The following is a 17,705-nucleotide window of genomic DNA, read 5'->3' on the forward strand; positions in this document are numbered from 1 at the left end:
TAGTGATGGCATAAGCTCTTAAGGACAATCAGCTCATTGATGCATTTTTTCCATAAGTATTATTTGTTATTAGTCCTTTTTTACCACCCCTTTTTAATACAAAAACTATCAGCTTTATACAAAAACCGTTACCAGCTTTATCCCTGCTGGCCCTTTTGCATAGAAAGCAGGAGAATTTTGTGTAGCCCATGTGTTGCCCAAGAAGTATGTTAGCAACTTCAAGTCACCACAAACCTTCCATTCGTGATAATAGTATTTTTCTATAACCTACAGCATTACAGCAAGCCCTCGTTATAACTCGGTTCAGGCTTCCATCCTGCAGTGGATGGAAGCCTGATTGATAATGGCTGCAGTTTACCTTTTTTTTAATTGCTAACAGATGATTTTTTTATTGCAATTTTTTTTTTAATTGTAATAAAACAATTATTTTTTTTATAACAATGTGTAAAGAGAATGTCTGCATTCCTGTGTATGTTTGGTATTTTTATTTTATTTTGTTAATTTTTTAACACATCTGGCAGATACATAATGTTGATATCAGCAACTCAATTGTGGTTCACTCAGAGAAGATTCTTTAGATTGGGCCATGTTTCATTCATGTAAATTTCCTAATATAAATAATTGCATTGGCATTCCTTGGGAACAAATGATAGCCTGGATTTTGGCATCATGGATGTGAGCAGATATGATATTCTATCAGGTGAGATGAACTAAGTTGTGTAAAAAGTGGGTGGTAGGGATTGCTTCTAGTTGAAATTACATAAGAGTTCAGGCAAGACATGAAGAATGTGTAATAGGTGATATTGTTGTACCTGTTGGCACTAATGACATTAAGAGTAGGAGATGTGCAGATTTACTTAACAAGTACAGGTCAATGTTGCGAAAAAGTCGCGTCAGGGTTAAATTTGAAAGTGTCTGCAATTCTGCCCAGACACGATAGGAGGGAGTACATGATGAGAGCCTTGTCAATCAATTTGGCCCTAGAGGGAATGTGAAAGGCTCAAGAGGTAGAATTTTTTTCAGCGTTGTCTGTGCTTGTTAACAGGAGAGACTGCTTCTACAGGGATGGGATACACTTAAATAGAAAGGGTGCAAAAATATTTGCTAATGCTATCGAGGCAGTGTTAGGTGGGTCGGAAAACTGCTAGCTTGGGGGGATTCACAGACTAAAAGGTTAAAAGTAGCCACAGGCAGAGGTGAAGGTGATTCTTGCACAACTTCTATTAGAATAAGTAGCAACCTGGAGCGAGGGGTGCTGGGAGTTTCAGGGACTGATGGTAGTCATCGTGAAACAGGTGGGTATATGGGATGTGTCAGGGTAACTAGGAATAGAAATAGGTGCATGTATACCAATGCTAGAAGTATAGTAAATAAATTTGATGAATTTGAAGTGTTGGTCAAGACATCAAAGGCAGATATTTTTGGGATAACACAGACTTGGTGTCACACTAACATTAGGAATGCAGAATTGGAATTTGGGGAGTACAATGTGTACAGAAAGGATAGGAAGGGAGGAGGTGTCATGCTGTTAATTAAGAAAAACATAAAATCAAAAGAAGTGCATCCAGTTGATAAAGATGAACAGTGCACTGTTGAATCAGTTTGGTGTGACATAAGCATTGCGAAAGCAAAAATAAGAGTAGGAGTGTGTTATAGGCCTAGTGACTCGAATGAGTACAATGAACAATTATACAGAGAAATAGTGGGCTAGTAAATCGGAATGTCTTATAATGGGGGATTTTAACTTCCCAGATATTGACTGGAACTTGTGGGTTGGTCACTCACACACTAGTAAGACTTTTGTGGATTTATTGGATGAGTTTTTTTCCAGTTAAGAAGTTGATCCAACTAGAGGAGAAGAAGAGGATGTAAAGTGTGAATTGAGAACATTGAATGCCGACCCCATATAACGTGGGAAAAGGCGAAGACAAAAAAGAAGAAGAAGAAGATTGGATGATTGTTTTCTGCAGCAGCATGTTCGAGAGGCAACCAGAGAGGGTAATACTCTTGATCTGGTTATCAGCAGTGATCATTTGTGTATTAAGAATTTGCAGATAAAGGAACCACTAGGTGGCAGTGATCACAGTGCACTGATGTGGAATTTACTTAAAAGATATAATTACCATCAGGGGTAAATGAAGGAGTTTTTGCTTCCATAAAAGTGAGTACAGTGGTCTCAAACAGTTTTTAAATTCTGTACAGTGGGATCAACTGATGATGTTACCAACAGTAAATTCTAAGTGGGAAGCATTCAAGGAATTAATTGTGGAAGCTACTAAGAGTTTCATACCTTTTATGAAATATTGTTCAGGGTTTAGGCCTAAATGTTATCAAATGAACTAAGGAGACTTGTGACAGAGAAGAAAAATGCATGATATGCATATAAATTATCAAGCGACTCAGAAATGGCAGATATAAGCTAGTCTGTAATCAGGTGACAAAGGAGGTTAGGCAGGCGAAGGCAAATTACGAGAAATCTTTGGCAGAGGATGCTAAGAAAAACAGCAAGAATTTCTTTACTTATATAAACTCTAAAAGGAAGGGGATGAATCTGATTGGTCCACTTGATATCGATGGTTCGACTGTTGATGATCCCCCTCAGATAGCAAACAAACTGAATGAGTATTTTGCATCTACATTCACACGAGGAGTTATTCAGGTTTGAAAATGGCAGAAGGTTATCAAATTGTAGTAGGGTGCTTAATGATTTTGTAAAAACTGAGAGCAAAGTGGAGGAGTAATTGTTTAAGTTAAACATAAGAAAGGCACCTGGGGTGGATGGGATCTATCCAATTATATTAAAGGAGGCGGCAAAGCAACTAAGCAAACCCTAGCCATAATTATGAGAGCATCCTTGGACTCAGGGGAGGTCCCCATGAATTGGAGATGTGCAAATGTATCCCCAATTCACAAAGGGGGATTGAAGGGTGACACAAGTAATTACAAACCAGTTAGTTTAACTTCTGTTCCGGGTAAAATAATGGAGTCACTGGTTAAAGATGCATTGCAGGATCATCTAGACAAGACTGCAGCAATAATTCAGACACAGCATGGATTTGTTAAGGGAAAGTCTTGTCTGACAAATTTGATAGGATATTATGATGTGGTTACAAAGGAACTGGATGCAAAAAATAATTTTGATATCATATATTTAGATTTCAGGAAAGCTTTTAACACTGTTGCGCATGGAAGACTATTGTACAAATTGGAGCAGAATGGTATCAAGGGTAAGTTGCAGCAATGGATAAAAGGATGGTTTAGTGGGAGAAGACAGGGGGTTGTAATCAGTGGTTGCTGCTCTTCGTGGACTAATGTTATTAGTGGAGTCCCACAGGGTTCGTTGTTGGGTCCTCTGTTGTTTTGTATATTTATCAATGATATTGATGAAGGTATATCAGGCTTAATGCCGAAGTTTGCAGATGATACAAAGGTTGGCAGGGTTGTTAATGACAGTGTGCTACTGCAACAGGATTTAGAAAATTTGGGCAGATGGGCTAAGAAGTGGCAACTGAAGTTTAACCTTGACAAATACAAAGTACTGCATATGGGTAGAAGTAACCCCAGAGAAACGTACCAACTGTGTGGTACTACACTTATGGTGGTAGAAAATGAAAAAGACCTGGGAGTAATTGTGCAGTCAGTTATGAAGTTTTCTGAGCAAAGCAGACAGGCTGCCAGGGCAGGTCATGGGGTTTTGTCAATGATATATAGGAATTTTGCTAGCAGGGAAAAGGAGGTGATTGTATCTCTGTATAAGGCAATGGTCAGACCATGCCTTGAGTACTGTGTACAGGTCTGGAGGCCTCATTTTAGGAAGGATGTAGATTTGCTTGAGCGTGTACAGAGAAGGGCAACAAGATTGATGATGGGAATGAAGGGATCCTCTTACCAAGAGAGGCTTAAGTTCTGCAAATTGCAGTCGCTGGAGACTAGGCACCTGCGCGGTGATCTTATTGAGGTGTATAAGGCCTTGAATGGGTTGAGCATGTTGAATTCTGAATGGATCCTCCCACTTGTTCAGATTTCGAACCTAAGGGGTCATAAATTGAAATTGAGGATGGAGAGATGTAGAATAGATGTTCGGAAATTTGCCTTTAGCCAGCGGGTGGTTCATTGCCGGAACAAACTTCCATCTGTCATTGTGGAAGGTGATAGGTTAAATAAATTTAAGGAAGAACTGGAAAGGCATTTGGAGGGAATGGTGTGGTGTTTTTTTTTTTTTTTTTTTTGGCTGATTCTGCATAAGCTCATACACTTGTTTTCTTGCATGACATGCCACTACTAATGTAATTGGGAACATAAAATCAATTTTAATGAATATGAGTTATGTAATATAATATGAAATCCTCCTTTGGGTCATATATATTTTATGATTTTAATATATTTTTTAAATTACATTAATCATCATATCCAGTTTTTTAATTATATTTGTTTCTGGATACTGTTAAATAATTCATGATGCTATTCCTTTTACATTGTATAATCAGAGTATTTAATTAAAACACATGTTCCATGAAAATTTAGCTGAAGAATTGGTTGTCAAAACAGAACACCAGTACAGATAAAATCCAGAGGCTGTTGAGACTTCTGCATGAAATGCTACTAGAAAGCAAACAAAGGTTAGCTATATAGACTTTGATTTAAAAAAAAAATGATAGCTGTTAAGTATCAGAAACCTTAGTCATTAAGACATCTATTTAAGTTTAACTTTCAGTAATATCATTTTTAAACTTACGTCTTTGGGTGGTAATGTTAGGGTTTTAGTTCAAATGACTTCAAAATAGTCTTAGGTCATCAGTGGTGACACTCCCATTGTTAACACATGGTGGTGGGGGGCTTGAGAGGTCCAATTATTTCTGAAAATCTGTTGGCAGTGTACCAATGCATGACCTTTTTCCAATGAATCAAAATACTTAATTTTAATGTAACATTTAAATTTAAAAATGTGTTTTTACACTTGTCATTTTCAAAAATCAAAATTTGTATAAATTCTCTTGGTGGGAGAAGAAGGCTATAAACATGAACTATTAGTCACTTTCATTTTGGAGCACAAAAATTCAAACTAATGCATGCTCGCCTATTACCTAATCATAAACTGGCTATTAACATGCTACAGAATTTTCAGGTAGTCTTGTAAAGCCTCATACTATTGTGACAATCACTAGGCTAAGCCATTCATTATTGGCCACCTGGGGATAAATTTGAAGCTCCCTCCTTTTTTTTTTTGTATTTTGCATTTACTTTCAATTAAAAAAAAAAAAACTTCTGTTTTCACTCATAGCTGATTCAAATGTTTGTTGAAGTTATCAGTGTCTTGTATTCGATTTCACACACCTGGTGTGATAAAATGCTTTTTATTATTTTTATCTGCAATTAGAATAACTTATTGCTATATTGCAGAAAATTTATATATTCTTTCTTAAGGTGCTGTGTTACAAATGACTGTCATTGACACATTTTATTGTTTGTTTCTAGAGTTGAGCATATTGATTAGGCTATTACTCCTTAATTGGATTTTTGCTACTGTTGGAATACATATTTGAGCTGTGATGAAAACATTCAAGTATATGCTTCATTTGTTGATCTTTGTTTCTGTTAATTGCTTCCTATTTAAGGACATTTAATTCTGCTGGTGTGAAAATGTTCTTTTAGTTTTCCTAGTTCTTTCTACTAGTACCTTGACATTTCAGAAATCGAAGTAGTGTTTTTCCATATGCATACTTGCTTGCCAACTCTTACAATTTAATTTTTTTCAATAACGACAGTACACCCAATAATTGGGTGTAATGTCTGAATTTTTGACAATTGGGTTTGTTGTCCAATTTTCCAATGTTTTCTTCCAGTTTTCAGTCATAAAATATACAGATGTGTTATTTATTTATTTATTATTTTATTTATTTATTTATTTTTCAATTATGGACCAACATAATCTAATGATATACACTTAAAAGCTGATGTTAAGTGACTCCATATTTAGCCTAAGTACAAAGGGTACTAGGAAAGTTTTGCAATATGACACAACAATGAATCACAGGAAGCTGCTTGTTACTGCATGTTGAGACATGTTCATACGTGCATAGTAGCCGCCGCGCCAAGTCGATGGGCTCAGTTATTCATTAGTAGTGAGTGTGTAAAGTGCTTGCGATGGCATCGTGGTCACGAAATGAGATAAGGACAGTTTTGCGGTATAATTTCGTGCGTGGTTTAACCATAGACCAGTGCTTAGAAGAAATGACTCTTGCACTAGATGATGATTGTCCACATCGTACAACGATATTCAGGTGGTATAGAGAATTCCAAAGGGGAAATTTCACTCTGGAGGATTCTGAGAGGCCGGGAAGGCCACGAACATAAATTACGGAGAAAAACATTACTGCTGTGAGGAAAATGCTTGACGAAAACAGGCGAATGACCTACCAACAGATAGAGGATACTTTGGGCCTAAATGCACCAGCAATTCGTTCGATTCTGCAAGATCATTTGCACGTGAAGAAACTTTGTTCTCTCTGGGTGCCGCATCAACTGACTGAAGAGCAGATGACACGACGTGTGACTTGGTGCCCGGAGATGTTAAAAAAGTTTGATAAGGGACAATCTCGGTATGTGAACCACATCGTGACAGGTGACGAGACTTGGCTGTACTATTACGATCTGCCGACCAAGGCTAAAAACAAAGTTTGGGTCTTTGATGATGACGACACACCCGTAATTGTCAGAAAATCCCGATCTGTAAAGAAGAAAATGATAGCTGTATTTTTCAAATCGAGTGGAATTGTGGAACGTGTCGTTTTGGACACGCAGAAGACAGTCACAGCTAAGTGGTATACTGAACAATGCCTGCCTAAAGTCATTGGATCTATGAAGAACCTGCGGCCAAAGTCAAGAATGGACACCTGGTACCTCCATCACAAAAATGCTCCAGCTCACCGCGCCAAAGCCTGCACCGAATATTTGACCACGACAAGACTGAAACTTCTCGAGCACCCTTCCTACAGTACAGACCTTGCTCCCTGCGACTTTGCACTGTTCCCGCATGTGAAAATGAAGCTAAAAGGGAGGTGGTTTTCCAGTGATGAGGACCTTCTACGGGCTTGGGACAACGAGTGTGCTTTACTCCCTAGTGAAACTTGGCAGAACTGGTTTAAAGATTGGTTTCGGAGGATGGAGAGGTGTATTGAATGTAGAGGAAATTACTTTGAAAAAATTAAGTAAACAAAGCTGTATTGCAAAACTTTCCTAGTACCCTTTGTATAGCAAGCAGCCTTGTACCAAAAGGTATCACATGTTGCAAAAAGTTTAAATTTAAATGAAGCAACAATCCAGACCATAAAGAAAAATGAGGATCTTGCAGGATCTTTCATTTCCGCAAATAAGACAGCTTGTCCCTGAGCGTCAATAATTGAGAAAATGGAAAAAGCACTCAGTATTTGGATTCACAATAGCAGTAAAAAATGGATCCCATTAGACAGCAATGGCACTAAAAATTTATAACCATTTAAAAGAAAATGGAGAATCTTCTGTTAACCAGGAGTTTTGTTGTCAATAAAGGTTCTTTTGACTATTTAAAAACTGCTTCTCGTTACATAACATAAGAATTCAAGGGGAAAGTGCATCGGCTGATAATGAATCTATGAGAAGCATGCAGAAGGATTTCAAAAAATTATTGAAGGGCACGGATACACACCACATCAGGTTTTCAGTGCCGATGAGATAGGTCTTTGGTGGACAAAAATGCCCAACAGAACGTTTATTTTAAACAAGAGCATCAGGTTTTAAGGCATCAAAAGATCGTGTAATGTTATGTGCAGTAACGCATCAGGAGATTGCATGATAAAACTTATGATAGTTTATAGATCCTGCAATGAAAGGTGAAAATAAAAGTGTGTTGCAGGTATATTGGAAAGCAAATAAAAAAGGTTAAATTTAAAAATTTGCAAAGATCTATCAAGCAAAAGCAAACAAACCCAGATTACTGATTTTTAAAGAGAACAAAGATACACGAAATATAGATGCTGCAGAAGAAAGTTAAGGTTAAGATGGTCTGCAACAGAGAAAACATTCTCATTTGATTGTGCTTAGCAGTGATGAAGCGGAAGAAAATTAAATGAACATATATTATCTAACATGTGTCAGTTTGTAAGATGTTCGTTAATTTTTACTGTTTTTAATAAAAATTAACTTTTTTGTTAGCTTTTGAAATTGAAATCCCCCTCCCCTTTGTATTGGTTCATAATCCTTTATAACATGGTTTTGCACTACACGAGATTTTGTAGGAACCTAACTACCGTGTTATACGGTTACCTGTATCTTCTTTCACTTTCCCTACCTTCAGCCCATGCACGGTACTAAGTACAGTAAACCCCCGCTATTCGCGGGGGTTACATTCCTGAGAAATGTTGCGAATACTGAGTTATGGCTCCCATAGTAATAAAGGGGTTCCGTTCCAAAGTATGAAATATATAAGAAAAACTAGTCTAAAATTTTGTTTATGTATGTATTATATGTTTATGTATGTATTACCTTCATAATATGACTGTACATAGACAGTACATAGTGAAAATGCAAGCATATGGCATCGAAATGAAAATAAGAAACAATTTAATATTAAATGTAATATTTATTAGAAATTTCAAACAAATCTTTCAAACCAGCGCCTTTGCTAGCAAAAAAACTTATCCCACCAGTGCTATCACCAGTTTCGCTAGTGTTAATAAAGGAGTTTTGCCTTTTCACGAATGATGAGTGAACTTAACGGAATTTTGAGTTGCGTCTTCTATCCACAGATTTAAAGCCTTTTCCATTTTTTTTTCTAATTTAACATCACGAGTTACAGAGCAAATTTTTGAAGCAATTACCATGTTTTCACAGACACTACATTGGATTTTTTCTTCCGATTTTTTGATTGATCGTACCGTTGACTCATTGATTTTATAATGTTTTGCCACTGAAGAGACACTTTCACCATTAGAAATTTTGTCTAATAACTCAATTTTATTCGCTAATGTCATCACCTTCTTTGATATTTTCACATTTCCCTTGTTATTCATAGCCATATTTTTGTATGGGTAAAAAAGAACTTGTCCACAATAAAGGCACTTTCTTCCGTTAACACACTCGAAAAAGTCTGTTTTACACTGCAAAACAGTAGATTTATCACTTTTGTAAGCATATCAATTTATAAATTGATAAATTTATTAAATTTATAAGCATATAAATTAAAAGCAAACGACGAAACCTTCCATGACAAGCGCATAACACACACTGAACAAGGATTATCGAGAAACATCCACGCTCGCGATTTTGCCACCCCTCTTCCCCCGCCCACTGAATGCTGTTTTGATCGGGAAAGATAATTTTAGCCATGCCCATGTTTTTTATGGCAAAAAATATTCACGGCGCCTTAAAATTCACATTTTTTTAGATTTCATTTTATATTAAATCAGCGATCACGAAACCGCGAATACAGATACTGCGAATAGTGGGGGTTTACTGTATTATAGGTTCTAATACTTCTCGTGTTTGGGTTTTCATAATAAAGTCCTTGTATATGTATTAGGTGTTTCAACTAGATTGATGCACAGCCTTGAGTATTGGACGATGCCATTTCAAGGTCAATGGTATAGAAGTTTAATTATATGAGGTGCTTCAATATATATTTAATGTTAAAAGGAATATAAAAATAATACCTCATGAAGTAATATTTATTACTACTTACAAAATCATGCCAATGGCCATCTAAAATAATTTTCCGAAAAGCATCATTCAAAAGCCTGCATACAAAAATTATCTATTAGTTTAAGAAAATAGAAATAGGTGTAGGTACATAATTTCTTTGACATCAGCGCAAACGATATTCATCTTTACTAATGGTTTATGATGATGAATCATCTCCAGTATTAATTGCTGTTTTTTTAAATTTTTTTCTTTAGTCTTTTTCAAAATATTCTGTTTCTGTTTTTTTTTTTTTTTTGTTTGTTTCGACACCAAGCAGTCCATTCCTTTATCCCTATTTCTTCAAAATATTTGTTCACATAACACCTCTATGTCATCAAGTTTAAAAATGTTTTTGTAGCCAATCAATTTTTTTACATTTGTCCAAATGAGTTCAGTTGGATTTAGTTCTGGGTGGTAAGAAAGCACTCTAAGAATAGTAAGTCCCTGATCATTTAGAAGAAAATCAATATATTTCTTTCCAATCATCTTATTTAAATTTATTAGTTCATACCATTCTGTTATTAGCATGGAATTGCTGTATGGAATGTTATTTTCTCCAAGCTATTTTTCTAATCTATTTTTAGATTTGATTAATTAGGTGTCTTCATCTCACAGTTATGGATTTTATTTCTTTGCACCAATTTTAAAAATTTTCACCATTTCCATATGATAATCTCTACTTGATTGTATTGGCGCCTCCGTGGGCAGGAGCAGCAGTGCGTAGCACATGCTTCTTGATTAGACCAGGGTTCAAGCCCGTGACCACCAAATATGGAGGATGCAGAAAGGTCAGGAAATGACCATCGCATATCCCCGGAGCAATATGGCCTTAGTTGCTAATGCTCCTAAAAAAAAAAACCAAATAACAATAACAAATAACTTGATTGTATCAACAGTGCATCTTTTAATAAACCCAGTCTCCTCTGCACTAACAGTAATGCCTATTTCCTTCAGACAGAGAGCAAATGAATCCTTTTTCAGTATCATCATACCATCCCACACCTGTACACACCAATCTATTTGAAACACCTAATACGTGAAATTGAAATGTTAAAAGAGTAACATTAATGAACACTTGAGAAATACAGTTCAGTATAACAGAAGTTGCTTTTTAATAGCAAAGTTTAGTTGACGTAATGAAGTTGATGTACTTCACAGAAAGGGAACTACACTAAAGTGAATGAATAATTTTCATTGAGTATAGCACATCAGAGTTCCATCTGATGTATAACTTTCCTAGAAGTTTGAAGACCACAATCTATGGTTATTTGATTAACCTGTGCAGATTTTGGAAATTTGTTGTGCCTTTGGGATAAGTTCAGGTCCAGATTGTTTGTAATGTTTGAAGATCTGCTTAGGACACTGTTCTTGGCCAGGTTAAGCTTTGTTCACTTTATGTGGAAGGTTTTCTTGTTTTTGGTTATATACAAAGTTTTCTTGTATTTAGTTAGTCATCTAGAATTTGCTGTAGGAGTTCTGGTTCTTGAATTTTACGTGATACATTGTGGAGAAGATTGAGGTGGAGGATAGTCTTCCTGCTCTCAAGGGGCATAAATTCAAAATAGCACTATAAAGAACTTTGTAGTGCTATCTGTGATAAAACATCAGTCCTTTAAAAGATAGGTGTCATATAAATCTTTTCTTATCATTTCAGTTTGGTTTATCTCTAAATGTACACCAAGCCTGGAAGCAAATTTAGGCATAGGCAACACTAATGCTTTGGATATCAAAACAGCAAATCAGGGTTGAAATGAAATATGCTTCTTTTGATAAAGTCCATGTGCTTTGACCCTCAGTTTACTGTATATGTGCCACATGTTTCAAAGCTGTAGTTGTTGCTAAAAATAATGCCTAGATACTTTGTTTGATACATTTTTGACTTACTGGCAAATTGTGTACAGTGAAACTTCCCTTTAACGGACAGCCATGGGGAACGAAAATGTGTCCGTTAGAGAGAAGTGTCCACTAACAAGAAGTCTGAGGGAGGAAAAAAAAAATAGAAAGAAAGAAAAATCGTTAAACACTTAATGTAAAATTAAATTAAATTATATACAGATTTTTCACAATATTTTTGTAAATAATATACAATTGTGCTATGCATATTATGACTTTATCTTAAGAAAAATGCATACAGTAATCACTTATTTTCTTCTGCACCTTCTTCTGGCTGATAATTTTGTTTTCAACATTTGTTTGGAGTGAAGAAACCATCGAAAGTCCTTCAGTATCTTCTTCAGCGGCGAAAAACATTTTTAAATGATTGATTTGTATGAGCCCTTCTATTTTCATCGGTGGTTCGTCGTTAATATGTTCTTCGACAGAATGACCTCCTTCCATTTCTTCATCCTCATGAGGAACTTCTTGAAAAATATAGATGATAATGTCGTTGATATCAATTGTACCATCTTCTGTAGTGAGGTTTGAGTCTATATCTTTGTAGCCAGGGTCACCTGTAGCGGAAGTATCGTACATTATCAATAGATGTTGAAGTTCTTGTTCTTCTTGGTGCTCCACACTGCTGTTCACAACTTCAATTTTTGCGTTTGAGAAGGCAGAGTTTACAAAACAGTTCACGACAGTTTGTTTTCTAATTGCGTTGACTGAAGAGGAAATCCATTAAATCGCATTTAGGATGCTGATTTTCTTTGCAAGGTCACTCGAACATGTTACATCGTTCATGTTTGCAATGAGATGTCTTAAAACACGTTTTCTGTAGTGAAGTTTAAAATTTTTTATTATCCCTTGATCCAAGGTCTGACACTCTGCAGATGTGTTTGGTGACAGAAAAATGATTTGAATGTTGGACAATGCAATGTGCTGGTGAGATGCAGCATTATCCATGAAAAGAATAATTTTTCTGTTTCGACGAATCATGTTTTGGTTAAAGTGACTTATCCATTCGCTCATGATATCTCGTGTCATCCACTCTTTTTTATTAGACTTCCAGTCAACATCCAAAAGATTCAACTTTATGCCCTTGAAACAACGAGGATTTTGTGGGTTTTCTATAACAAGAGGTTGTTCAAAGTCTCCCAGCATATTTGTACACAATAGTACAGTCAAGCGTTCCTTAGAAATTTTTCTGCCTTGGCACTTTTCGTTTTTTAGACTCATTGTTTTTTCAGGAAGAGCTTTAAAAAAACAACCCTGTTTTGTCACAGTTGTAAATATCCTTAGCTTCAAAATCACAACATAAATCTTCCAATTTGATGGTCCACTCTGTTACAACCCCAGTATCAACTGATCCACCTTCACCACTTACGGTTTTCCAAGAAATTTTATGCCGAGTTTTGAACTTGTCTAGCCATCTCACAGAAGCTTTGAACTCATTTACTCCCATAGATTTCGCAACCTCCAAAGCCTTTTTCCTAATAATAGGCCCATTAATGGGAATTTTTTTAGCACGTGCGCGACAAATTTGAAGTCCAACAGTTTTTGGGAATGATTTTTGAACCTGATCATTTCTGTGTTGCCAAAATTGTTTGAGCAGTTCATTTTTTTTCTTTAGGATGTCGCTTACCTGCGTCTTCCTGATTTTGAATTTTGTAGCGAGATTGCGAACACTATTTTTTTGCCTATCTTATGCATTAATGAGTTCGACTTTATCTTTTAAAGTTAAATGTTTACGAGAATACATTGTGCACTTCACACGACACTGAACAAAACTGAAAACTGAAACTGAAAAGACGAAAGGCCGACCATATTCTCCCCCCCTGCACACACCGAATTCATCAGAAGTTTTACACGAGCCTTAAAATTCTTGAAAAAGGGTTTAGAACCGTGACGTAAACCTTGATAAAATTCAGAGAATCGGAAATAGAAAATAAACACACGATTGAGGCAATACGTGGAAGAAACGTTCCTAGAAAAAGGGCCGTGAGCTCGCCCGCTGTCCGTTATGGGGAGATCAAATTAAGTGCTAATCTAAACGAAACAGTGCAGATTGCCTGCCCACGTCCGTTACAGAGAATGTCCGCTAGACAGAAGCTGCAAACATGTTAAAACCAATGGAGGTGAGTTGGGGAATTTGAAAATGTCCGTTAATGAGAGGTGTCCGTTAGGAGAAGTTTAACTGTATTTGAATGTGATGTCATCACATTCAAATACATTTGTCAAAATTACTCATGCAAGAGTAGCTAATGGGGTCTAGTCAATGATTTATAGGAATTTTGCTAGCAGTGATAAGGAGGTGATTATCCTATTGTATAAAGCAATGGTCGGGTCACACCTTGAGTGCTGCATACAGGTCTGGAGGCCTCATTTTAGGAAAGATGTAGAGCTGCTGGAACAAGATTGGTGAGTGGAACAAAGAAAGGCTTAAATTTTGCAAATTACAGTGTCTGGAGACTTAGGCACCTGTGAGGTGATCTGATTGAGGTGTATAAAGCCTTGAATGGTTTGAGCATGCTCAATGCTGATGGGATTCTTCCTCTTGCTCAGATTCCACGCCTGAGGGGGCATAAATTCAAATTGAGGAAAGAGTTGTAGAATAAATGTGCCGAAATTTGCCTTTAGCCAGCAAATGGTTGATCATATGCCTCTACTAATGCCCTTCTAAGGTTCTCTAAAAGATAATGAATTGCATTTGACTATTTTGAATGCTAGGCAATTATCTGTAGCCCATTTTGTGAACAGATTTGCTGATTACTTGCAAGAATATAATTTGTGTATGCTTTAGTTTTGATTGATGAACAGAATTTCATGTTTTTTGCAAATGTTAATAGCTGTACTCTGGTATTAACTTTGTTGCTTCCAAGGTTGTTGGTAAAAGCTGAAAAGTAGAGGTCCCAGCAAAGGGTATTTATTAAGGGGAATTGCAGACAGAAGAATGAACCACTGAGCTGGATCCATGGCAGATAACACAGTGCTTTCTTATATAGTTAATTAGCCAGGAATGAAGTGGGTCTGCAATTCCATAGCAAGAAAATCTACTTGTCTGCCACTGTTCAGTGTTTGTTATGAATTGCCAAGAGACAGTGAGGTTAGTTTGTTAGCATCACTTGCCTCGTGAAGCCACTTCGAGTAAGGGGTAGAGAATAGAGCAAAGAAGTCTAAAATATGCTTTTGTTTATTTGTTTCAAATTTTTTCAGTTGAGAATGATGAACCTCTGTATAGCTCTCAACTCTGTCTTTAGTGTTGGCTCTGAAGATTGGAATAATGTGGCCCTTATTGAAATGCTTTGAATACTTTTTTAGCCCAGCGTAGTAGTTAGTTTTGAGATTGTTAATATTAATAACAATGTTGTTGCCCAAAAAGCATTTTGGATGTCTTGCTCTTGAGTCAGATTCATGTAAACTGATTGAAAGTAGTCAAAAAACAATTAGCCATATCTTGTTTGAGATTAAATAACCCAAAGGATCACTGAGAGCAGAAATTGAATATCTCTTTGAAGACTACTCTATGTAGTTCCAAAACGGTTACATATTTCAACTAGATCCCACACTGTTGAACAATATAAATAATGGGTATGTTGAGTCTTAAGTCTTTTAGTCTCTTGTATGAGTTTCTTGAGTTGGGTAAAGAAAAGTTCATTCTTGTATTTTTATTTATTATTATTTTTTAAAATCTGTTGTAGTACAACACTTTATAACATATCTTATTCTTGAAATTAGTTGAAAACCAAACTGGAAATTTGTTGCTGTGGTTGCTAAATTGTGGAATAGTAACTCTGGTTAATTAATTAAAAGAAATTATCTGAGAGACCATTAACTTTGATAACATCCTTAAGTGCCTGTGCACTTTAGAATTTGGTAATGCAGGACCAGTTGGCTTTGCAAAAGTTACTTATCATACCTGCTACTTTGATTTTGATGTTGCAGTAAATGATTGTATGGTTGGATTTGAAAATGCGTGTTCTGTTATAGAAGTTGTTTTCAATGAAAGTTGACAACTGTTTTGTTCAAGACCACCTTGGTTGGCAATGAATGTTGAGGTTACAAATAACAATTAATTTGTTTGAGGTGTGAATTAATGTACAATCTCCATTAGGGAGAACTTAAGTTTATTTAAGAGATGCATGTCTTTTGGAGCAGGAGATAAAACAATGACAATACTTCTAATGTGTGTGGTTAGGACACAGTTCATAATGATAATAGGTACATTGATGTGTCACTGTTATTTGACAGTACCTGCCTTCAGTAATAGGAGATGACTTGGAGGAAAGAACTCAGTGTTTATTTGAACAAATTATTTCAGCTCTCCCACCTCTGAAATTTGTAGTGACAATTTCTGAGTTAAGAACACCAGAATGGATCCATGTTTCTGTGAGACAATATAGGTCAAAATCCTGACTATGTAATGACTATAGTTAGTCAAAATACTGACTATATAATGATTATACAGTTAGTCAAAATCCTGACTGTATAACTGTTTAAAGTATAGTCAGGATTTTGTCAAGTAATTCCATTTATCACACTGCATCAGTTTTCATTATAAATTACAATCAATTTGGCCTTTTCATGTTTTAGTGATACGAGGGGCATTCAATAAATTATCTACATAAGGTACTTCCAATAGTATTTCAGTGATTCATAATTTATCATGTTCCTACATATCTCAACTTGAATCACTCTAATTTTTATCTCGCTATGTTTTTAGGTTGTGTTGCTGTAACAGAAAGTAGGAAGACACCTGTATCAAATTATGGATTTGCTGAAATTGGAGCATTGTTCAGTCATCAAATTTCTCACCAAAGAAGGAAATGGGCCAAAGGCCATTTATGAAAGGATGGTGGCTATGTATGGCAAAAGTGCACTTTCAGAGTACCACATGAAATTCTGGTGAAAACAATCCAAGTAGGGTAGAGAATCCGTTGAAGATGATCCACATCCAGGAAGACCTGTGATAGTGACCACTCCAGAAATGTGCCAAGCTATGGAAACCTTTGTACTAAATAACAGATGTTTAAAGGTGTCTCAAATCTCTAGAGAATCTGACATATCTGAGGAAACAGTTAAAACCATCCTCCATAAAGATTTAGGGACGAGTAAAGTCAGTGCAAGGTGGGTCCCCAGATTTCTGATCCTTGTGTAGGAGCAAGACTTTTGTGGATTTATTGGATGACTGTTTTCTACAACAAAATGTTCGAGAGGCAATCAGAGGGAGTAATACTCTTGATCTGATTATCAGCAGTGATTATTCATGCATTAAGAATTTGCAGATAAAGAAACCACTGGGTGACAGTGATCACAATGTACTGATGTGGGAATTACTTAAAGATGTAACTGCCATCAAGGCTAAAGGGAGGGGCTTTTGCTTTCATAAAGGTGACTACAGGAGTCTCAGACAGTTTTTAAATTCTGTACAGTGGGATCAACTGATGATGTTACCAACATTGATTTCTGAATGGGAAGCCTTCAGGGACTTAATTTTGGAGGCTACTAGGCTTTTCATTCCAACTAAGAAATACTGTTCAAAGTTTAGGCCTAAATGGATGTCAGATGAAGTAATGAGGGTTGTGGCAGAGAAGCAAAATGTATGGGATGCATATAAAGTATCAGGTGACACAGAAGCCTATGGCAGATGTAAACAAGTCTGTAATCAAGTCACAAAGGAAGTTAAGCAGGCAAAGGCAGATTACGGGAAATCTTTGGCAAAGGATGCAAAGGAAAACAGCAAAGAGTTTTTTACTTATGTAAACTCTAGAAGGAAAGGGATGAATCAGATTGGACCACTTCACAAGATGGGTTGACTATTGATGATCATGCTGAGGTAGCTGATAAACTGAATGAGTATTTTCCATCAACATTCACACATGAGGAGTTATTCAATGAGGGGAATGCCGGAAGTTTATCAAACTCTAACAGGGAGCTAAGTGATTTTGTAATAAATGAGTGCAAAGTGGAGGAGAAATTGTTGAAGATAAACATAAGAAAGGCATCTGAGGTGTACGGGATCTATCCAGTTATATTAAAGGAGGCAGCAAAGGAAGTAAGCAAACCCTTAGCCATAATTACGAGAACTTCCTTGGACTCAGGGGGAGGTCCCTATG

The 17,705-nt window shown here is 36.3% G+C and overlaps 1 protein-coding gene across 1 annotated transcript in view; it reads left to right on the forward strand.

The window, feature by feature from the left end:
• The window catches only part of eIF3m (eukaryotic translation initiation factor 3 subunit m), a 123,486-nt gene that overhangs the window by 61,824 nt on the left and 43,957 nt on the right, over positions 1 to 17,705 (forward strand). Inside the window, exon 5 of the mRNA XM_090386747.1 lies at positions 4,525 to 4,619. Within this exon, the coding sequence (XP_090242873.1) occupies positions 4,525 to 4,619 (95 nt within the window). The remainder of the gene's footprint in view (positions 1 to 4,524; positions 4,620 to 17,705) is intronic.

The sequence above is a fragment of the Mastigoproctus giganteus genome, chromosome 12 (genome assembly GCF_048544385.1).
Source record: "Mastigoproctus giganteus isolate SK-2022 chromosome 12, ASM4854438v1, whole genome shotgun sequence".
NCBI lineage: Eukaryota > Metazoa > Arthropoda > Arachnida > Uropygi > Thelyphonidae > Mastigoproctus > Mastigoproctus giganteus.